Raw genomic sequence first — 24,368 nt, forward strand, 5'->3', positions numbered from 1 at the left:
TCCAGAGTGAAGATGAAAAGCCCAGAGCCTCTGAAAGTGCTGAGCTCAACAAGCCAAGTCACCAGCAGGCTAAAGGACAGGTACATTATTTAGCTCGGGCTACGTCCTCCTGAAGCAGATGTCAAACACATCCTGATTACTCGAACAACAGCTGGCCCACATACGTGACAGAGGTCGCAAGTAACTCCCACAACCATCTCCAGCCAGAGGAGCCCAGACATTGGCAACCCAGCTGTTGAAGAGCAGTCCGTGATAAAAATTCACAGAACCCAATTTCCCTCACTTGGTTCTTCCCAAAGAGGCCATTAGCGTCCAGCAGTACGCTTCTTTGCCTCTACATCCGAGAAGCAAGCAGAGCCAATCACTCAGTCCTTGGGGCATAAACTGGGGAAGAAAGGTCTTTCACATCCACGTTAGTCCCCCAAATGATACGAACACTTAGGGGGCAGATAGAGACACGGGAACCCAACAAAGAAATGGAAGGAGCAGCCAGCGGGGGAGAAAAAGAAACAAGAGAACGTTGTCCGTACGTCAAGGTTATAAAGCGTTTTCAGAAGTAGGAAATGACCAATGATATTAGTATCAAATTCAGTAAGCCGAGCGAGTTAAGTAAGATGGGAAGAGACAAGTAGCTATTAGATATGCCCACTGGGAAGTCACGGCGCCCTTCGGAAAGAGCAGGTCTGCTAGGGCGCCAATGTCGATTCATTATCGTGACCCCTCCTTGGACCCAGATCTGGCGTTTGGTGCCCACAACGCCCAGGACGCGGCTGGCACACACCAGGCACGTAACAGGCGCCATCAGATGGACGCCCAAATGAATGAAAACAAGACATAGTAGTTTATTTTGGAAAAAAAAATCCCAAAGGCATTTAAAACTGCTCTTAAGATGTACCAGTGTTTTCTAAATTAAATCACTGGGTCTAAAATTGTCACCATACATTTGGCCTCTCCCTCCCAAGGCCCTGAAGCCAAAACAACTCCGTTCCTATGGAGAACATATAATTTGCCGTCTGCAAAGAGGAAGTCTCACACATTAGAAGCATTCCTATATTGCTGTGCTTAGAGTGACCTTTTAAGTTGCTGCTGTGATGTCATTAGTGTTAACAATTTTACGCAAGATTAGGTGTGTAATTATGTGTTAAATAGTTCTGGCTCCTACTTGCTGTTTAATAGAGCAGAGTGCATTAGGCGCATCCCATATGCGTAGCTCAAGGCCACGGACACCGGCAGAAAACTGCATCCACTTGCTCTTTCCCTGCCTCGTACGCCCCTCGCCCTTGCAGCTGTCACCTCCAGGCCTCGGCGCTGGTACCCATGGAGAAGCCACGGCACAGAGTAGCACTCAGAACTGTTACTCTCCAGCCGAAGCTTCCAGAGACAGGAGGCGTCTCCATAAAGGATTTAACTTAAATGAAAAATCAGAACTTGAGCGTTTGTAGCAATGTTTCTCACGTGGGCTGCAGCCCTGATGCAAAATACCTGGGCAGCTTTTTAAAAAATCCCAATGCCAGAGCCCCACCCAAAAGGTTCTCGCTGGTCTGGCCTGAGATCCAGTATTTTTCTAGACCTTTTCCCAGATGATGGTGATGCGTGGCCAGCGTTCAGGGACCTCTCTATGCTCTTCTGGCTCAGGATGGGTATCGGAACGTAATGAGAATGAGTAAGTACTTCAGATTTTATTATCTCAGTATCTCAGAAAACTATTTTTCCTCTCTTGAGTGTCTCTGCCCACAGGGGGAAAAAGAAATCAATAGTCTCGATGTACAAGTACAAAGCAACCTAATTGGATTTTTTTACAAAAAGATAAAATCCATCCATTTGCTGTAAAAACTAATAACAGAGGACAAAAGAAAGAAGCGAATGTTCAGTATGTTCCTACTGTGTGCCTCGATCCGACGTTAGGTATCGAGCATCTGTTACTTCATTCGTCTTCCAAGCAACCCAGAAAAACAAACGCTGCCATTCCCATTTTTACAGCTGAGGAAACTAAGACACAGGGGTGTTGAGGTGACTTGTCCAAAGTCCCACAGTTGGCGCACGGTGATGCCCGGGGCCGACAAATGCATAGGCTCTGTCTGCTCTCCTGGGGTCCTGCTGCCCTTCTAAAGGAGACCTTACGGATGATAATCCAGCGAGCAACGGAAACTTCCTGCCGAGTCAATGACAAAGACAGAGGGAGCAGGGCAGTCAGGAGGAGGAGCCCGAGGAGGTGGGAGTGGGAGAAGGAACAGCATCCTGACCCCGGGAAGCATCAGGAGGGAGCCACAGCAGTGGCACCGCGCAGGCGGCCGGAGTCAGTGACCATCACGGTGTCAAGTGGAGAGTGGAGGGCTGGGCGGCGGGTGCACCCAGTGTGTCCTTGTGTGAGCCGCAGGTGTGAGCTGCAGGTGTGAGCTGTAAGTGTGAGCTGCAGGTGTGAGCCGTAGGTGTGAGCCACAGGTGTGAGCCGCAGGTGTGAGCCGCAGGTGTGAGCTGCAGGTGTGAACCGCAGGTGTAAACCGCCGTCAGGGCGTGTGAGACACAGCCCTGCCCTGAAGTGGCCTTGGCCCAGCCGGGAGGCGGAGTCGCAGCCCAGCAGCGGGGAGCGTGCTTTCTCCCACGGGTTCCACCCCAGAGCTGGGAGCGGGGCCGAGGACGCTGCTAACATGGCCGAAGGGAGGCTCCCCATGACCCCGGAGATGGGCCCGCAGACAAAGGCTGTCACTCACCAGGCAGGGGAGGGAGGCAGAGGGGACACGTAGACTGAGTCAAGGCGGTAGGAAGGCACAGGCTGTGTGCGGGAGGCCGAAGAGGCCCCACACCAGTTCCGAGGCAGGTGGGCACATCCTCGGGCCACTTGCTGTCATTCAGGCGGAGGCTGCGGCTCGGGGGTTGCTGGTTCTCAGACCACAGTCGTCCCAGACATTCAGGCACGGCTCTCCCAGGCCGCCACCGCTGCTGCTGCTTCTTTGTTGTCGTCGCCTTCTTTTTCTCCTTCTCCTTCTTCTTCTTCTTCTTTTTCTTCTTCTTCTTTTCTTCATCTTCGTCTTCTTCTTCTTTTCTTCTTCGTCTTCTTCTTTTCTTCGTCTTCGTCGTCTTCTTCTTTGTCTTCTTCTTCTTTTCTTCTTCGTCTTCTTCTTCGTCTTCGTCGTCTTCTTCGTCGTCTTCTTCGTCTTCTTTTCTTCTTCTTCTTCTTCTTCTTCTTTTCTTCTTCTTTTCTTCTTCTTCTTTGTCTTCATCTTTGTCTTCATCTTCATCTTCGTCGTCTTCTTCATTCTGGTTCCACTTTCTTTTTATGTAAGCAACCAGAGCAGCAGCCCTAGGCCAGGGTGGGCAGTGGCAGCCGCAGGACCGGTCCCGAGAGCAGCCCCAGGCAGCGCCGGGCAAGCTCCTCCGGGCCAGGCCCAGGGCCTCCCCGTGGGGCCCAGGGCTTGGGAGGCGTCTCCACGCTCCAGGGGCTGCACTGGCCTCACCGCGGCCCTAGAAGATGCCGCAGCAGGTGACCTCGGGATGGAGCGGGAGCCGGGCTGCTCCCACGGCCCATAGCCCGGCGCACGCTCTGCTCATGCTAGGGCTCCAAATTACAAAATAGCATACAGTGCTTTTTTTTTTTTTTTTTTTTTTTTGTCTCTTTATCACTTTCCTAATCACAACTCAAATGAGATGTTCCTTGTCTTATAAAGTGAGCGGAGTTGGAGTAATTATTTAAGAGCTCAGGAGGCCTGCTTTTGAGCTCAGGGAACCTCCAAACCTGCTTCCATTAACATATCCTGGGTGTTTCTTTGAAGCCTGGAAATTTTTTCAGCTTCCGCAGAACGTTTACGCTGTTGTCCTTAAAGCAGCTACTCTCTTTCATTTTAATTAATAGCAAACCTTGCAGGGTTTAAGTAACAGTTTGTCTGGGCTGAAGAAACTCCAAATCCACCTATTGGACTAACCCGAGGAGTCAGTGAAAGTTCTTTCCAACAAGCTTTAGACGGTTCATTAGAATGAATGTATCTTCCATCTCCCCCTTTCCGTATCCTCTTAAAACAACAAGCAGGGGGCCACGCTAGGATCACGGCGTCTGGAAGTGTCCTACGCTCGTTAGATCACTCGCTCCTCTCACTTGGAGTGATATCAGAGCGTCTACAATACGGAGGGTGTGTCTGTGAAATGCCGGGTGGTAACCGGGAGCAGGGCAGGAGCTCAGCCATCGACTGCTTTGCTTTAACGCAGAGGGGCCACTTTTCCCTCTACTCCACATGCCTAGGCCTTCGGGAGTGACTGAGGTGAGCAGAAGACTCCACCAGAGTCACGGATGAGATAACTTCCTGGGAGATTAAGCCAACCCTCATCCTTAGAGGGTAGTTCATCCAACGTAGAGTCAAGTCATTCTGATTTCCTGCGGGCTCCTTGGCTTTAACAATGGATTCAATCTCCATCCTGTTGGATGTGCTTTAAAGATCTTCAAAAAGGAACACAACTAACTTGAAATATCTCGGATCCATGTAATTTATTTATTTATTTATTTATTTATTTATTTATTTATTTTTAAGGATCCATGTAATTTAAAGAGCTAGCAGGTTCAACTTCTAAGGCTTCCTAAAGCCATCCATTCAGGTGTCACCTTCTTTAATTCTCACTGTTTATCCGTGGAGACCAGGGGTGGGAGGATGACTTCTTGTGTCTAGACGGGTTACCCAACCCCCGCCGCCCCCACAGCCTCCGTTCCTTGCATCTCTGATGCTGTCCCAGGGCTGCTGGATGAGATGTATTCCCCGGCCTAGTCCCGGAGAGGTAGTAACAAAATGTTGGAGTGGAGAGCGACCGTAAAGGTTCTCTGTTTCAAACTCTCTATGTTACGGATGAAAAACAACCGAGTCTAACCAAAGTTAAAACCATTAACCAAAGTTAAATGACTTTTTAAAGACCACACAGCAAGGGAGTGACAAAATTGGGCCTCTCGCCGACCACTGACTCGAAGTCCGTGCTCTGAGCCCTTGCCACTCGCTGTTCTCTGCAGACCCTCCACACAGCATCACCTGAGAGCTGTTAGAAATGCAGAAACTCAGGCACCACCCAGGTCCCAGGGAATCAGATTCCTCATTGTTATAAGACCCCCAGGTAATTCCTATGCACATCACAGTTTGAGAATCACTGGGCTAACATCATAAAATGTCTTTCTATGGAGAGCATGAGAATTGGATTCAAAACCAATCAGACATTGGTTTTGAAGCATGGCTTCACTTTTTCTAAATCTGAACAGATATCTCAAGTAAAGCATCATTTGCAATCTGGAAATAATAGCACCATCCACCTTACATTTTTCGTAATATAAGTACAACGTAAACATATGCATATACATCTCATGATATAGGCATAAATAATATATACAAATAGCTAATAGATCATATAATAGTCAATATTTCCAGTCTCACGTGTTCCATTAATATAGCATTCAACCAGAAGGAAAGCCACACATGATTGTACGTCATGAAGAAACCACTTTCCTTATTTTGTTCTATTAACTCAATGTTATTTTAACTTTTTTTTTTTAAATATTTTTTCTTTATTTATTTATGATAGTCACAGAGAGAGAGAGAGAGAGAGAGAGGCAGAGGGAGAAGCAGGCTCCATGCACCGGGAGCCCGACGTGGGATTCGATCCCAGGTCTCCAGGATCGCGCCCTGGGCCAAAGGCAGGCGCCAAACCGCTGCGCCACCCAGGGATCCCAATGTTATTTTAACTTTTATATGTGGTTATGATTTCTATGATATTTCATATTTCTAAATCTCTAGAAAATGACTATTACATAGAAAATAAATAATAAGAGCTAACTTCTTTTAGTGCTTTGCTTGGAGATGAAACAACATAATCCGTAAGCCAAATCCTATCCAGGAGAACACAACGTTCCTCTAACATCCTGACTCTGGATCCTATAAACCCAGCCTCCAGGAGCCAGAGGGTGTCTGTTCTGCTTCTGTGAATTTCTCAGAGACTCGACTGCCACAGAATGAACCCACAGCTTTGGCAACAGCCCAGCATATTTAAAAGATGTTTTGTCAAAAAAATAAAAATAAAAAAATAAATAATAATAATAATAATAAATAATAAGTAAAAATAAATAAATAAATAAAAAGATGTTTTGTCACCGATATGTCACATCTGCCAGCATCAAGGAAAACAGTTTGAATAGGAAAAGAGAAAGAGAATTTTAGTATCTAAATCTGAACCAAAATTTTGGAAAAGTACAGTGTACTACAGAGTGTGGAAACAACCAAAATTAGATTAGTGGGGAAGGAATACGATGCTGACATGGATTAGAAAGCCACGCTTCCCATGGCAGGGGCTCTCAGCCCTGGCAGTGCATTAGAGACGATGAGGGGCTGTTGTAAAAGTTGAACGTGCATTTCTGAGGAAGGGACTAGGCCTGCATGGTGTTTGAGATTCCCGGTTGATTTTAACGTGCAGCCGGGGCTGAGAACACTGCCCTGAGCCACAAACCCTGGCCCTGTAGCAGCGTCAGTCCACTGGAGCGGACACGGAGTCCCAAACTTCAGGTGGTGGTAACTTCAGTGTGTTTGTTCCCCTTCTAGGTCTTTTCGCTATTCCTCCAGGACTTCCACCATAAGGAAAGGAGCCCCTGGACCAACATCCTCTAAGATGTTTATATGGACCAGCGGCCGGACCTCTTCATCTTACAGACATGATGAGAAAAGGTAAATCACTGGGACTCTGGGGGCTTCTCAGAATCACTTAACCCGACTACCCGGGGCCATGCCAGTAAGAGAGCATGAGGCACCTGAGCACTGTGTTCCACAAGTGTTGATGTGGGGCGGGCTCTCCATCCTCGGAGTGGGCTTCCTGACCTTTCACCTCCCCCCTTGCACTCTCTGTGCGGTTTTGCAAAAGCTGCTCCCTGTCAGAAACGCCCTCGGCCCGTGCACGCGTGTACCCCCTCATCACTTGGCTAGCTCCGGCTCTGCTTTCAGGTGTCCACTCAGTCAGAGCCTCCCGCCACCCTCTTGACCAGCACAAATCTTGTGGTTTGCTCTCCATTGAATCTCCAGCACCCCCCACGGTACCTGGCACACAACGCTCCATAAATACTGATCCAAAATGATGAAAATTACATTTCAAGGACTTATGGGAGGGAAGGAAAGCAGAAACCACGAGGGGATGAGATGACGATGGTCAAGTCCATGGAGCCCTCAAGGTCCCTAGGAGAGTAGCCTGGGGTAGGAGAGGAATGAGAAGGAAGATTGAAAAGCAAAGCCAATATTAATAAAAGACAAAATGGCAATTACACAGCTCAGTCCAGCACCCCAACTTGGGTTGAGGGAGTAAATCCATTCATAAAATTCTTTGGCCATTTTTAAATATGTGTTTTCTTTCCATTTGTTTTCTTCTGCTTCTCTCTTTTCTCATTGCCCTTACACTATCTCTTAGGTTTGGTGAAGTGTAAAACCCCACTACTTATACCAGCATATTGCAATATTGCAACTTAAGTGGGGCTCACCTGCCTGCAGAATCTGATAAAACCAGACTTGATAAATGGGGCTGGGCACAAGGAAGGACCTGAGGGGGGTTTACTTGAATGCACTTTTGAGAACTGGTGGTTTTATTTTTCCTTTTAAAGTCTATTTTACCCTATAGAGGAAATCCTTTGAATAATTTTGAAAGCAAAATTGTTCTTCACAGTAACTATATATTGCAGCAAAAACCTTGGAAGCAACTTCAGTATTCATAATGGAAAATCTGTTAAATAAATCATAGAATGTAATATATCACTTAGCACTTAAAAATGCTTTGACAAAATATTAACTGAAAAATCAAGTTGAAAAATTACAAACTACGATTGCAGCCACAAAAATATATATATACATAGGAAAAGGCCTGAAAGGAAAAACATGTTTTCACTTCTCCATTTTCCAAATCCTTTGTAATATGTATACCATCTTAATTATGGGGAAAATAACGATATGATGTTTAAGTAAAATTACAGCCCAGAAGGCAACTAGCATTTGAACAAAGTCCTAGTGCTCATCGCCGCAGAAGAAAATCAACTGAAAATTCTGTATCTTTGTTCATCTCAAGATTTCCACATGCTTTTTCCAACGTTTAATCAAGTTATTTTTCATATGCTTTCAAGCCAAGTAAGTGAATAATCTTCCAGCAACATCTTTACCCTAAGACCAAAACTTGGTATGCCATTTGAAAATTCCATATTTTGCATGTAATCTCATTTCCTAAATTTAAAAAAATAAATAAATAGCCCACTGACAGTGATGGTGAAAAGTGGCAGAGATTTTGTTGCCTGACAGCAATGTCGTGATTTTCAATGGCTAGCCTGTCTGAGACTTGAAGGCTTCATCAGAGCAGGTGAAGTGTGATTTATTTCACTTTCTATTTATCCTCTCTGAATAATTAAGTATATTTTGGTATATTTACATATTTTTTTCTTTTACAAAAAGATTAACACCTAAGAAGCAATTACTGTATATGTTTTACCTAAACTGTTCCCTGAATTTATAAGATAGAGATTACTGGGTCCATTTTGTAGATGTGGAAGCTGAAGCTTAGAGATTTCAAAGAACTTCCAAGGGTCCAACAAGTAGCCAGTCAGTGATGGAATCGAATCTGGACTCAAGATCATATTCTCTCTCCCGCATCCCATCCATACCTTACACAGGCTCTTTCAGACACGAGACCCTCGAAGCAGCCGTCAAAGGCCAAGCTGCCAGGGAGAGATTGTGTTAACTTACAGCTCAAAATTGCATATCAAAGGAGGTAGTAAATGTGTGGATATGGTATAGTGGCAATGTTTGTGCAGCTAAAGGGAGCCAGTATTTAGCCTCATATTCCACACTATTACAGTGATATGAAACTCTTAAATGACTGCTTTCATTTTTTAATTTTCAAATTATGATTTCAATAACTCTGAGATTTAAAATAATTAAAATATTAACTACGAGAAATGATTTTCAGGAAGCTATATTTATGGTGTAGAAATGCCAGGGTCTACGAAATCAATCTGCTTGGCTTTAACCTTGAAAGTCAAAGACAGACGGAAAACAGCCAACGAATGCAGCCACAGAATCTGCTACTAAGGCGGTACCCTCGGTGTGGCGTTGGTTCATTTGTCTGGACCCTCCCCTTGGCCGCACCTTCGTCTTTGCTGCACAAGCGTCTTTGCTTCGTCAGACGCTTGTGCAATAGGATCAGGTTTTAAAAGTGACTTGGAACAGTGTCTATTCCTCTGCTGAGGATGCTCTTAGTGGCAGTAATCATGGTGATAATGAAGGTGATGATGGCTGATAATGAATCTAGATAATTAAGGTCCTCAAGTTAATTATTTGGAAATAAAATAACTAGGTTGTCTGGCAGCACTGCCCGGATCTGCCAGTAGTTCCTCCACCTTCACTTTCTTATTCTGCAAACCTGGCCTCTGTGTGTCTGCTTCTCCAGCTGTGCTTCTGCAGCAGTCCCCGAGGCAGGGCAGCCGGCGTCCTAAGCTCCTCCAAAACACCTCGGGAGCACAGCCAAGCTGTCGGGACCCTGGCTTCCCTGGGGCTCGTCAGGAAACAGCTACAGACAGGCAGAGCATACAAGTGGAAGGAAAAGTCCACCAAACATTCTGAAGCCAAACATCTTCTGGCTCAAGGGAAATTGAAGTCAATTTTACATTTTTTTTTATTCATTCGTGGAATTCAAAACCAGTCCTTGTTCTGACCCACTAGATGCAAAACACTGATTTCTATGCTTATCCTCCATTCCACACACGAGCAGTAGGAAGAAATACTGTTTCATCTCTGAACAAACTTCTTTGTTAGGTGAGCTTAGTTTAATCCCCAAATTGCAGGTGGCAAAATAAAACAGCATCGACAATAACTAATTCAGAATTTAAAGAGACAGTTTAATGGCTGAGGACATTACGGCTGAGTTTTTATCAAATATTCTCTGGATTGTTTTTGTTAAATAGTGAGCTGATATAAAGGACTTTCTATCGTGTGAACACACAGAGGATGATGATATAATAAGCCTCTGCGTACTCTTCATTGACGCTAAAAATATAAAGCAATCAGAATTTTTTAAGCCCTTCGGATGCTGCCCTAATAGCACCCTCTTCCCTATCCCAGACCCTATCCAGAGATAACCATCTTTCTGAATTTTCTGTTTATCACTCCCTTGCTTTTTCTTCATGAGTTGATCACATTTGAATCTTTAAACCATATACTGTTTACTTCTGAATGTTTGGAGACTATAAAGGGGAATCACGGCTTATGAATTATTCTGCAACTGACTTTTTTTCACCAAACGCTGTGTTTCTATAACCTGTCGATGCTGATGTGAGTAGTGGAACTCCTTTTCTCTGCTGTGTAGCCTATTAGTCGTCTACCATTTATCCATCCAGTCTATCGCTACTAGACATTTGCATCATTTCTAGTTCTTTTTGTGCCAACGATGCTGCTAGGTCCCTCTTGTCCATATCTCCTTGCATACTTGGTACAAATATTTCTTGGGATATGTGCCTAACTTGGGAATATTCGGTTCAAAAGTATGCACAGCTTCCACTCTATCGGGTAATGCCATTGCTTCCAAAGCTGCCGTCGATGTGACTGCATTGCTCTGCAACGTTGCTGGGGTTTTCAGATTCTCAATTTCATTAATCCAGAGGGAACTGTGCTTTCAATTCTCATTTCTCAGATTACTAATAAGACTTAGCCTATTTCTCTTGTTCTTTTCTGTGAAGTGCCTGTTCAAATATGTAGTCAATTTTTTCCTTTTTCTTTTTGATTCATAGAATCAATATTCATAGAATTCATTGAATTCATAGAATTCATTGAATTCTTTGTAAAAATTTATATGAACCCTTTGTTTATTGTGTGCAAGTAGCTTCTCCCAGTTTGATGCTTGTTTTCACTTTCTTTATGATTTCTTTTCATAAACATACGTTCTTGTTTTAATGTGTTCTAAGTGATTTTTTAAAAATATTTTGAAAAAAAAAAAAAATAAAATAAAAAAAAATAAAAATATTTTGAAATCCCTTCCTACTCTTTGCAGTCTCTTTCATATTTTGTACATTTGTCTTTCACAATTAGGTCTTTAATCATCCAGAGTTGACTTTTGAGTTTTGTGACGTAGGCATCCAATTTTTTTTCCTCTATGGAGAACCAATTGACCCAGCACCTTTTATTAGATAGGATATCCTTCCCCAAGGATCTCAAGGCACACAGGTGTCATTTATTAGGCTTCCACATATGCATGGATATGTTTCTGGATCTCCATTTTGTTTCACTGGGCAACTTTGTCTACCTCACACAGGCACCACGCTTGAGCTCACGAACTTTATCATTGTGATAATCTTGATATCTAACAGGACAATTCACACGCCTGTTCTTTTGTCATCAAGAGTGTATTTGCTATCCTTAGATGGTTGTACTTCCATTTAAATCTTAGAATCAGCTTGTCAAGTCATACCTTCCCTGCTTGGAATTTTTATGGAATTTCTTGAAATTTTAATGGAATTTTATGAAATCTATTCATTAACTTGTGGAAAATTTGCATCCTTCTGTCATCAAATCTCTCTCTGAATATAATTAATCTCTACATTGATTTGTCTTCCCTAATATCTCTCAATGAACTTTTACAATTTCTCTAAAGAGAATTTGCATATAGTTTATTAAATTTATTCCTAAATATTTTTATTTTTAATGTTAAATTGTATCCTTTTATAGGCATATGGAAAGGGAAATGGTATATCAACTTTTGTTTCAACTATGCTAATTTTCTAGTTAATTTTAGCAATGTATCTATAGATTCTTTTATATGTTCTCCATAGTCATATCATTAGTGAATAATACATTTTGCTTCTTTTTTATCAGTAAATATACCATTTATTTATTTTTCTTGCCATATTATATCATGCCATATATTAAATAAAACAGATAATAGTGAACATCTTTACTTTGTTCCTGTTCATAAAGAGGATCCTTTAAACATTTCACTATTAAATATCAGGTTTACTATATGTGTTTCCTCTACATTATTCATCACATTAAGAATGTTCCCATCTATTTCTAATTCCATAAAGGTTTTCATCATTAATGGATGTTATTTTTCTCTTCATATGATGGTAACCCTTTAATATGTTTATCTAATCTGTAACATCAATAGATAGTCAAATGATGACCAACATTATTATATTCCTGGGATAATCCCAAATTGGTCATGATGTGTTTTCACTTTTATGTACTCCTAGATTTAGTGAGTCAACTTGTTTTTTAAATTTTTGCATTTATGTTTATGAATGAAATTGGCCCATAATTCCCCTTTTTATGTTGTCTGATATGCTTTCAGAATCAAAATTTGCTAACCTCATTAATAGGTTGGATAGCATTCTATCTTTTTCTATACTCCAGAATGATTTGTATAATATAGGTAGAACTCACCTATAAAACATCAGAGCCCGGTATTTCCATTATAAAGATATTTTAAGTTTATGAGTCTAATTTTTTTAATAATTTAGAACTGTTTAGATTTTCTAGTTATTTCTGAATCAGTTTCAGTAAATCATGTGTTTATAAGAATTTGTTGTATATTTGAATAAATCACCTATTTCAAAGTTCTCAACTCTTTTGCTTTTAAGTTGCTTTAAGTATCCTCTATTATCTTTCTAATCCATGCTGTATGTGTATTTATGGTTTTTTCTTAATATTTATCTGGCCTTTCTCTACTTTATTCTTAATCAATCTTGTCAGAGATTTGCCTATTCCATTAGTTTTTTCAAAAAATGAATTTTGAATTCATTGATCCTTGAATATAATTTATCTTCTATCTTTTATTATTTCCCTCTCACATTTTCTTTTAATATATTCTCTTCACCTTTTTATAACTCCCTAAGTTAGATGCCTAACATATTAATTTTCAGGCTCCTTTCTTATCTATACAAGCATCTAATATTGTACATGTCTAACTATGTATTGCTTTAGTCACATCCCATTAGTCACCCTATAGTGTTTTTATTATCATTCAGTCCTAAATAGGTCCTAATTTATCATGTCTTATTCTATGACCTATGAGTTCTTTGGAACTCAATTTTTATTTCCATATATACAGCCATTCTAGTTACTTTTTGTTACTTGTTTTTATACCATTATCACACTAGAGCCAAATGATATGGTCAATATAAAGATAATACTTCTCAAAGGTGCTATAGGTTATAAGGATACCCTAACTTATCTAAACGATTCACATAATTTTCTCTTTCCTTCTATATTTTTCACTAAGAACTTTCTATCAATTCTAACATGCTGGTAGATCAGGCAAAAAACAAATAAAAATTATAAATTAAGACATCACTGGGAAATTGTATAATCTGGTAAGTTAAAGGCAGGACTAAAAAAGAACTAACTCCTACTTCTGTTTCCATAATTTTGCTCTCATCCTTTGTCTATTATTCATAAAACAATCTTACAAGACTTCCTCAGGAGTCTTGTAGATTAATAAGTTTATAATAATATTAGGTTCATGGACAAAACTTCTCATATCCATGACTATATTAAATGTGACTGTCATTTGTTCTCAAATTCAAAGCACATTTCACCCAATGGTATGTATACTTTAAAAGACTGGAAAAAGAATAATAATTAGATTAATCAAAATGGACTGTATAAAAATACGCCTACTAATTCATGGGGAAAAAATTTTAAAAACATGAAATCTGGAACTTTAAGAAGAAGCACATCTCAAAAACGTGGAAGGCTTTGGACAAAAGGCAGAACAATGGCTACTTGAATCAGCGCCACTCCCAGCTCTGCCGTGTGAGGGAGCAGGCTCAGCGTTCCTGGAGCAGAAATGTCTAGGCACTCTGCTCAGCTGCACTCAGCCATCCACTGCCCCACAGATTCACCCCCAAAGGACCTCACAGAAGACTCTTTTCCTTGAAGTCTAGAAATGAGACTTCCTAGTGCCAGGAAAGCTTGAAGTTATTCTGGAAAGATTAGTAAATTTGTTAGTGGTAGAGTCCACTGGGGACTGATAGGGAAAAAATACCAGGAGCTTGTTGCCACCTAGGTTCTCTGACTTACTTGGTTTCACTTGGCCACTTAGCCTCCTTACACTGGCTACCTCACAACCTAAGCACACCGTAGCCATTTCTAGCCCACGCAAAAGGAACATATTTTGTGACCCTAACAAACGCAAGAGACTGAGCTGAGCCTACAAGGATGAATGTGGTCTGGCTCTAACTCTTAAGCAGCTCAGTATTCGTTAGGCCAAAATGGCATAAATACAAATATTCAATATGTTAAGTATCATGTGAGCATCTCCTCCAAGTAACTTCAGATTTACAGAATTCTTTAATTTTATTCATATCATCCCTACTTCTCTTTCCTACATGCCCCGGGCCCTCTCACCAATCCCACAGTTCCAGGACCACTGGCCGACCTATCTTCCTGCCCATTCTGTGCCCTAGCACTCTCGCTGCCTTTTGTTCCTCTGATAAGAGAGTCTCATTAAAGCCCACAGTGTTACTTGTTCCGAACACAAATGATGCTTAGATCTAAATTTTCATCTCCCCTGCCACTGCTTTTTTTTTCTACTCCTCTTTATTAAACACATGAAACACCGGGAGTTTCAGAATCCGCCTCTATCTCCAGACATAAACTTTTCTAAACAACCAGCCACACTAACATGAGTGAGTTCTCATGTACTTTCTAAAGTACAAATGTGATTATAGAACTTCAGTCCTTAAATTTCATGGTTCCTCTAACTTCAGAAGACACACAAGATCCTTTATCTGGCCCCTGTGTATCTCACCAGCTTGCTGCCTGCTGATCCAGATCCTAGAATCCAACCATACTCAACTACTCCTATTCTCTCACATCTTGCCTAGATACTCTTCTCTTTCTCAATTGTTTGCTCATCAGAAACTCACTTCAGTCTGTTATAGGACCCTTTATCCTTGCCACTGAAATCAAGTTATGGCCTTCAGCTGGGCACACCTACACCACCTTCATGCTTATAAAGCATAGCCCTGGGTTGGTTTACTACCGCTAATCTGCCGAATTTATTTATTTATTAAGATTTTATTTATTTATTCATGAGAGACACACAGAGAGGCAGAGACACAGGCAGAGGGAGAAGCAGGCTCCATGCAGGGAGCCCACTGTGGGACTTGATCCCAGGCCTCCAGGATCAGGCCCTGGACTAAAGGCGGCGCTAAACCACCAAGCCACCCATAATTCGGCTGCCCATAATCTGCTGAATTTAAATAGGGAAGACTAAGGAGGAAGATCTACACACTTCACTCCTTCACCCGAGCTCAGGACGCTATGCTTGTGAGGCACCATCAGCCTCTCCCTTCTTAGCCGGAGCAGCAAAAGTCCCTTCTTGGAAACCCTGAAGAGTAAGGACATAAGAATCCCAGGTTTAACACTTTCTACCATTTCCCCAGTGATCCAAGCCAAGTACTTGGGCATAAATCTAAACTACATCCTTCTGACCTCATCATCCTCTACGTTCTATCAATCACCAAACCCTAAAGTTTTATCTCCACATATTTCTCCATACATCCTTTTCTCTCCAACTATCCTACCTCAATCCTACATCCAGGCCTCATCATCCTCTGCCAACACTACAGTAACAATTTCCTAACTCTTTCTGATTTGTCTCGTCCCGTTTCTAACCTAATCTCCACGCTGCAGCCCGAGTGATCATTCTGCAACTCGGTTCTGATTGTGTCACTCTCTGACAGCCTCCTGTTAACCTCAGGATAAAGGCCAAGCCCTTAACAATGACTTACAGAACCTTTCATGACCTACTTCCTTTCCAGAGTCATCTGCCCCCCTCCCCCTGCCCCACACTCAATCCAGTGATATTGAAATGTCTGTAGTTTCTGACGGTCATCATACTGTTGCAAATCTTCATCCCTTCTTTCACGTGAGTCCTTCTGTCTGAAGGACACTTGAGTCCCCATCTCATCGCTGCTTCCACCTTGAAGACTCTGCTCCGGGCATTACCTCCGGAAAGCCTTCCCTAACCTCAATGCCCCATTGCTTCCTGTCCTGCTCTCAGGCTGGGAGGTCACTTCTCTTTTGTACTCACTCTGTGAGTCACTCCGTCATTGAATTCCCTACCCCATGTCGATATTTATTTTTATGTCCGTCTTGGGCACAGGCCCTATCCCCAGGAATCAGAGGTTACCAGCACTCAAGGTAAGTTCGTAGACTTAACCTGAGCTCTTTGTTCTTACCAATCATCCACTCCTTAATTTATCCGTGAACTCAATCCTAATAATTTATTGATGAATTTCATGGGTATGTCCCACCCCACTCATCCACTCTTTTTGCTGAGTAATATCCTGATTTCCTAGATGCCTTCGGCCTGTGTGGAAACCAATCATTTTCCTTCTTCTCTAAAAATTCCAGAGCATGCGAAGAACGTTTGTTAACTACTTCCAAATTGTGATTTGTTTTTAAATTCCTCATTTGAATCGTTTTTATATGCTTCTTGTCCTGGTGACATAACTGACTGATTACACTGCATCTTTCATGAGTGTAGACCGACATAAATGATGTGGAGCGACAGCCTAATCCTCCGGAACTGTGAGACTACTGCTCTCTCTTTGCTGGCTTCCATCTGCAGGAAATGCAAATCTCAGAGGCAGCCGTCAGAATTAAATACACTTTGATAAATAATAGCCTAGTAACATCACATTACTTTTTACAACAGCTCTTTGAAGTCAGTCGGAGACCGAGCCCGGCTCTTCCTGCCTACTACTGGCTTTAGCAGCTAAGGGGCACAGCTTTTTTGCTTTTTTTGTTTTTTTAATTCAAGTTAATAAAGAGTCAAGCCTAAAGAGCTTTGCTATAAATCTTACATTTTCCAAAGGAAATCTCAGGAAACGAATGGAAAAACTTAGAGGGTGGGTAGTGGCCTCTCTACAGAAGTTAAAAGCAGAGCAGAGCCCCCCTGTCTGGAGAACCTGGGCTCGGGAACAAGAGAATAGTGAAAGATAGGGACTCGGGCTTCTGGCATTGAGGATAGCGAGCAGCAGGGAGGCAGGGCCGGGAGGAGCTAGAAAGGACGCGGCCACAGAAGCACGGCTCCTAGGCTCCTGCTTAGCTCCAGGAGGCCGTCCCGTCCCGGAGCACACGGCTCAACAGAGGCCCTGGATATACACACGATTGTACACACGATTGTACAAACAGCAGGCTCTTCTTCCCTCCCCTGCAAAGTCCCATTCTGGATTCTACTCTGGTTCCTTTTTCAAGCAACAAGAATGACTAGTGATAGAAATTTTAAAGGCAAATCTCAAGTAATTCCTGTGTATTTGGGCTTCTTGCCTAAAGCTAAAAAACGGAGTAGAAGAGTTTCTTCCTCCATTTTCAGCTTCTATTTGTCTTTCTCTCAGTTCCCAGGCCCCGAAGGCCAGCGACTCCCCTGCTCCTGGACCCCTACAACCCAAAGCTCCCTTCTCAAAATAGAAACCGCAGGAGGTTGTGAGCTGCTCCCTCCCTGGTCATCTGCTTTCCCAAATCCCACACTTCTCAAGTGTCTCCCCAAGCATCCAGGCCCCCCCAGCAAGCTCTTCTTTTCTGTCCTCTCCTCCAGATCTTCTTTCAAATCCAGTCTTCCACTCATAAGCTTTCTACATTATTCATTTCCATGCCATTCTGTCCTTTAGAAATTCTTTGGAAAATTGTAGCAATTTTAGAATATTTTGACACTCCTGTCATGGAGCTGTAGCTCCCTACCCCATTTTCTTTCTTTCTTTTATTTTTATTTATTTATAAATTTATTTTTTATTAGTGTTCAATTTGCCAACATATAGAATAACACCCAGTGCTCATCCCATCCAGTCCCCCCCTCAGTGCCCGTCACCCAGTCACCCCCACCCCCCACCATCCTTCCCTTCCCCCACCCCTAGTTCGTTTCCCAGAGTTAGGAGTCTCTCATGTTCTGTCTCCCTTTCTGATATTTCCCACTCATTTTTTCTCCTTTCCCCTTTATTCCCTTTCATCATTTTTTATATTCCCCAAATGAATGAGACCGTATAATGTTTGTCCTTCTCCGATTAACTTATTCCTACCCCATTTTCTAACGGGAACATTTGTTTAACACTTCATGTCAGTCATTCTGGATAATTTACTTATGTCATCTTGTTTAACCATTACAGTGCAGTTAAACATTATTCCTACTGGGCAGGAAACTGAGAATCGGAAAGGCTGAGGAATTTGCATTGATCACAAGGTATTAAGCAGGGAACTCAGGAGTCATTTTGGTCAAGTCTCATGTTCTTTCTTACTTTATGTTTCTGCTCTAAAATAAAATAAAAAAATATTAATCAAATTATCCAAAGTTATGGAGTCTGGCCCTGACTGACATTTTTTGAAATTCACTCAAGTGTTTACACCTATAAGGAAAAAGGCTGTGTCACCCGCCCACATTTTCACATTGCTTATAACCCTCAAGCCAGCAGAGCCCTAAGCAACCCTGAGCATGAGAAAAATGTCAACCAAAATAACCTCTGTCTACTGCTACTGAAGGGAAATCAGGTATTAAGTTGATGGATTTCTGATGTCTAGCGCCATTTATATGAACTAATGCTCCATTAGGTATTCAGAGAGTATAAAAAGATCAATGATGACCAGCTGGAGGTTAAATGGCAAATCCAAAGCAATATTTTAAGGGTTGAAGGGAGTGCTTTCTTTCCTCAGATTTAAGAGAAGGAAAAGTATTTCCAATTAGACACGGGCCCCAAGCAAAGCAGGGCGGCTTGTCTCTGCTCAAGGGTGGTGCGTTGCGTGTGTTGGGGGGCAGCTGTCAGTCGCGGGCTGGGATCTGACCGCACCGGGGTCGGTTGAGGGCTCGTCTAGGCACCTCTGTCTGAGGAAGGCTCGGGCAGAGAATTGCCCGCTCTTTCGGGAGGTGCTGATTTACTGTGAACTTCATGTAAGACTGTATTATTTTCAACCTCAGAAATATTTACCAAAAAATCAGGGACCACGACCTCCTGGACAAAAGGAAAACCGTCACAGCACTGAAGGCAGGAGAGGACCGGGCCATTCTCCTGGGACTGGCCATGATGGTCTGCTCCATCATGATGTACTTTCTGCTGGGAATCACTCTCCTGCGCTCGTACATGCAGAGGTAATGCCTTTGGGTGGTTGGGACGCGGCCCCTGGTCTTCTCCTTCCTCTCCCGTAGCTTATCGGCCCTAAGGTCCTCTTCCTCCACCTTCTTTCCCAATAAGGACTTTGTTTTTTTTTTTTTTTTTTTTTAATATTTATTTATTTATTTATTTATTTATTTATTTATTTATTTATGATAGTCACAGAGAGAGAGAGAGAGAGAGAGGCAGAGACACAGGCAGAGGGAGAAGCAGGCTCCATGCACCGGGAGCCCGATGTGGGATTCGATCCCGGGTCTCCAGGATCATGGCCTGGGCCAAAGGCAGGAGCCAAACCGCTGCACCACCCAGGGATCCCCCAATAAGGACTTTGAACGGTGCCTGGCACATAATATTTTTAATAATGTCATTGAATACTAATGATGAAAGTAGTTCTGCATATATGCTGCCTACTGTGCGCAGGGACCTTCCATACGTGACTTGCTCAATGCTCACGGAGATACTTCACAAGAGAAGTAGGAGATGAGTATACTCATTATAAAAATGGCAACACTGAGGCTCAAGGTAGTGATGATTTGCCTAATATCACACACCTGTAGCATATGGTGGAGATAAGATTCAAACCCACACCCCACTCATTCACCCCACTCCTTCCCCACTCAAGTCCCTCTTCTTGTCCCTTGTCACCGCTGTTGTCCAGCATCGTTCCTTTCCTGCCCACGGCCCTCTTCATCACCCCACATATTGGTGGTTCTCTACTGCACGTTTACAGTTCCTGAGAATCGTTAAAAAATACTGATGCCCGGGGCCCCCCACCATTGACCCCCAGAAGGTCGGGTTTGAGGGTCTGCAGTGGGACCCGGTTGCCAGCATCTTTCAAAGTCCCCGCCCCCGGGGACCTGAGTGTGTTATCAAGACCGGGAAACACTGCTGTGCATCAGCTTTCAACCACGGCAGAGTCTGAGCCCTTTCCATTTTGCTATTTGCCCTAAGATCACCAAATAGGGAGGCAGTTAAATACCAGAACCGTGACGGTATCGCCCCCGAGCTGACCGCGCCCGGAGCCGGACTCCGAGCAGGGGGGCCCGACCCGGCCTCACTAGCGGGAACGTGGCCCGGTGGCTCGGCTTAGGGAACGAGGCCCTTTCAAATGAGAAGTTGAGACTCCGGTCTGAAAGAGAATCGAACCATTGTGTGGCGTTCATTTCTCCACCTAAACTAATACTTTCATTTTAGAAGCAAAATCCAGCAGAAATACAGTAATTTGCTAGAACCAAGGCCCCAGCTTTCCCATCTGTGGCCGCTGGCTCGGTGGGCTGGGCCGTGGGCCGCGCTCCTCGGCGACCAAGCGCTGGTGCCTCGGGCCTGCGTGCTCACCGGCTCCGAAGCCGCGTGCAGATGCTCACGTCTGCTCAGAACCATCTAGGACTTGTCCCCTCTGTGTAAGCGACACCCGACCATCCGGGCCCCGGAGAACACTTTGCCACCCCAGAGGGTTGGGGCCGGCATCCTCCGCGGGTGCAGCTGGGCCGCAGAGGGAGGCCGACCCGATGCCGCAGGAGGGCACGTCGGTAGCACAGAGAACACGGTGATGGGCTTGACCCGCAAGTGACACTTTGTCGCGCGTGCATCTCTTTGTAATCATTACTTGATTACTTGATCAAGATTATCCTTGATCATAAAATTACAAGTATCTTGGAACGAAAAACCGGCCAGTGGGCCGCTGGGGGTCGGTTGGGTCTTTTTCAGTCTTTCCAGTCGAGGTCCCAAGGGTCGAGGTCCCGGGGGTTGAGGTCCTGGGGCCCTGGCGCAGGCCATCGGGTGCGGGGCAGGGGGGCCAGTGGCCGAGGAGCCCGCCCAAGCTGCAGGGTGGTCAGCGCGGCTGTCCCCACCGGCCCGGCCCTGGCCTTTCCCGAGCTCTGACCCTCACCTTTTAAGAAAATTAACGCCCGACTTGCAAAGTCGAGGAGTGTCTATGGTGCAGCGACAGGGAGGACAGGCGTTCGGGCCACCGCTTTCGGCCCAGGGAAGGGCGACGGCCCCTCACTGCCCCGTGGGAGGCGTGGGGAAGCGAGTCACCACCTGCACCTGTCAGGGCCCCTCGGCTCTGGCCCCCGGCCCCCCGGCCGTCAGCGGCCTGGACAGGTGTAGGAGGCCTGGATGGGTGTAGGAGGCCCAGATAGGTGTGGGAGGCCTGACGGGCGTGGGGAGACCCAGACGGGCGTGGGAAGGCCGGGACGGGTGGGGGAGGCCTGGATGGGTGTAGGGAGCTGCAGCAGAGCGAAGGGCAGCTTGTAAGGTCGCAGGTGACTTAGCATAGCAGCCCCTGGTAGCAGGTGCAGCTCAGACCTCTGCGTGGCCCCAGGCCCATGGCCCACCTGCCGGGGTCGCCGCTATCCACCCCAAGCTGCCCCGCCCAAAGCTGCTGTACCCGAAGGCACAACCTGGGACACATGGGTCGCTTGGCCGGTCGGGGAGCGTGGGGGGGGGGGGGGCGGCCTCAGACCCGCGTGTCTCGTCTCCGCAGCGTGTGGACCGAGGAGTCGCAGTGCACCCTGCTCAACGCCACCATCACCGACACGTTCAACTGCTCCTTCAGCTGCGGGCCCGACTGCTGGAAGCTCTCGCAGTACCCCTGCCTGCAGGTGCACGTCAACCTCACGTCATCGGGTGAAAGGCTCCTTCTCTACCACACGGAGGAGACCATGAAGGTCAACCAGAAGGTAGGCTGCCCGGCGCACCTGCGCCCACCCCCACCCCCCCACCAGCACACCTGCGCCCGACCCGCCCCACCCGCGTGGGCTGCTGGCCTCGCCCCGGGAGGCCTCACTCTGTGCACATGTTGCATGTCCTAGGCAGGTCGTCCCCCGGGGTGTGGGGCGGGCTGGCCCTGCACCTCCATCCAGAAGCGTAAACACCTGTGGTGCAGACCCAGAGGCTTCCAAGCCAGTGAGCAGCTTGTGCAGGTCATACAAGCCCCCAGGTATGCGTCGTACACCTGAGAGCACCGGGCTGAGGCTTTTGGACACCTCCCTGCTTCCTCATCACCGTGTCTCAGCGCCGGGGCCGCGGGGCCCTGACCTCTGGGCTTCAGCTTCCTCGTCTCCAAGGTGCTTCGAGGTCCCTGCGCGCTGAGGCGCGTGGGCAGGTGCAGAGCAGAGCATGGTGCTGGCCCGGGCGGCCGCAGGCCTGGTCCGCCGCGCGCGCCTGTGTCCCCTGGACACACGCTATGCTCAGGGGAGCGCGGTTGTCCGGAACTGCGACGTTCACAGCCACGGGCTGGACGCTCAGCGAACACTGGCAAGAGCTGCGGGCCTTGCGGTCGGGGCCCGGCTGACCGGTGGCCCCGGCAGAGCCAGGCTGCGGCGGCGGCGGTTGGCAGGTAAGTCTCTGGAGCTTGCGACGTGGGGTAGCGACGGAGGTGCCCCGACAGCCTGGTGCTGCCCCTGGGGCCGCCGGCCGTCGTCACGAGGCTACGACCCTCGAGAGCACCTCTCGTCTTCGTAAGAATTTCCTCTCACCACGATCATCAGCGCCTGCACGATGCAGGTTACATGCGTGGAAGAAGCGCAGCGGCGGGGCGACAAGATGCTACGACATGGCATTTGCCTTGTGACCCAGTGACGCAGAGGAGGGAACTCCCCTCGCGTGTCGGTCACAGCTTGAAGGAAGCCCCCCAGGTCCGTCTGAGGCAATGGCCGTGCCAGGGACCCCGTGGGAAGGTGCCCTGATCTCCGCTCGTCGCCGCCGCCCCGGGGACCCCGATCCTCACCGTGTTCTGCAGACACGGAGCGTGGCTCCCCCACATCTTGCTTTCCAGATGCCAGAGCTTCACCTCGAAGCCGACCTGGGACACTGGGCGCCGGGGACACTCGGCAGGCGGCCAGCGCTGAGCAGGCCCGGGGTGGGCAGGTGGTCTGCGTTTCCTAGTTTGGCCATTTGTCACTGCAGCCCGTGAGTGCACTGGCCGGCGACAGCGAGCGGGGCCACCGCAGGAGGCCTCGGCCAGGCTCTAGGACAGCATCTGTCTGCCGTCGGGACGGCGCCAGCTCATTGTTGGGTTCATTTGCCCCCTCACGTGATTTTTACCTGTGAATTAAAACACACGCGTGCACAGAAACTGCGAGCAAGGAAAGGACGTGCAGCTCAGGCGTTTATTACAGAGCCCACAGGGCAAAGAACTAAAGCGTTTCCTGCAACACAAACCCCCCCTCCTGCCCCCTCCCATTACCCACAGGCTCTGCCCCATATGCCAAAGAGGACAGCTGCCCTGACGGTGCGGCAATTACTGTTTTCTCCTTGGTAGTGCTGCCGCCTAAGTACATGTCCTTAAACAGTGTCTTTTAGTTTTGCTTGGTTTGTAAACATCACATAAATGGAATCACGCAGGACGTTTCCCTTTGTGTCTGGCTCCTTCACGCACCCTAATGGGGCTTAGAGCCATCCCACTTGGTGGCAGTTCATTCATTTTCATCATTGTACGAACGTGCCAATGTGTTCATCCTCTGTTGATGGACATTTTGACTCCTGTAGGGTTTGGGGTTATTACCAGTGATCCTGCCTTGTCTCTCGGTGCACGAGCACACGCATTTCTGTTGGGTGAACACCTGGGAATGAAACAGCTAGACCCCAGGGTGCACCTACCTGGGGGTTTAGCAGATGACACCAGACGGTTCTCCAAACTCCCACACCCCGAAATGAGAGATTTTACCGCTTTAAGTCCTTACCCACACTTGGTATCATCTGTGATTGTAATTTTAGCTGATGTAGTGACATTTCCTTGCACTTCTGAGGACTAATGTCACCACCTGACTCTCATTTATGCATTGGCCGTCTGGTTATTCCCTTTTGTACAATGTTCCAGTCCCTCGTCCATTTTTCTGTCCGATTGTTTCTTCTTCATATTCATTGTAGGAATTTGTTTACATAGATATGAACCTCTGCTGGGTGTACGTGCTGTAAACACCTTCTCTCCTCTCATTCCGTGGCCTTTCCACTCTCTTAATGATGTCTTTGAATGAAAGAACTTTCTAATTCCGATACAGCTAGATTTTGTTGATCTTTTTTTGCTATTGTGTAGGTGGTGATGGTTGTTTCAGTTTTTGGGTTTTGGGCTCTTTTTTTCTCATGTGGACAGCCATTTGCCCAAGTCCGCTTATGAAGAGATCTCCCTTTCTCCACTGGATTATTTTTATAATCCCTTCCCCCCCCTTTTTTTTTCTGGGAAGTTATCTGCTGTATTACTATTCTTTTAGGGTTTAGCCTGGAG

At 45.8% G+C, this 24,368-nt stretch overlaps 1 protein-coding gene and 1 long non-coding RNA gene across 4 annotated transcripts in view; one reads left to right on the top strand and one right to left on the bottom strand.

Annotated features, from left to right (window-relative positions):
- KCNMB2 (potassium calcium-activated channel subfamily M regulatory beta subunit 2) overlaps positions 1–24,368 on the top strand; it is a 202,154-nt gene that overhangs the window by 163,450 nt on the left and 14,336 nt on the right. Inside the window, exons 2-4 of one of the 2 annotated variants that reach the window (XM_038583949.1) lie at positions 6,561–6,683; positions 18,949–19,119; positions 21,627–21,822. In XM_038583949.1, the coding sequence (XP_038439877.1) occupies positions 6,628–6,683; positions 18,949–19,119; positions 21,627–21,822 (423 nt within the window). In that variant the 5' untranslated portion in view covers positions 6,561–6,627. The remainder of the gene's footprint in view (positions 1–6,560; positions 6,684–18,948; positions 19,120–21,626; positions 21,823–24,368) is intronic. The other variant, XM_038583950.1, reaches the window with a different exon arrangement.
- LOC102157308 overlaps positions 1–24,368 on the bottom strand; it is a 130,589-nt gene that overhangs the window by 65,088 nt on the left and 41,133 nt on the right. The gene's annotated exons all lie outside the window — the stretch shown is intronic.

The sequence above is a fragment of the Canis lupus genome, chromosome 34 (genome assembly GCF_011100685.1).
Source record: "Canis lupus familiaris isolate Mischka breed German Shepherd chromosome 34, alternate assembly UU_Cfam_GSD_1.0, whole genome shotgun sequence".
Classification (NCBI taxonomy): Eukaryota; Metazoa; Chordata; class Mammalia; order Carnivora; family Canidae; genus Canis; species Canis lupus.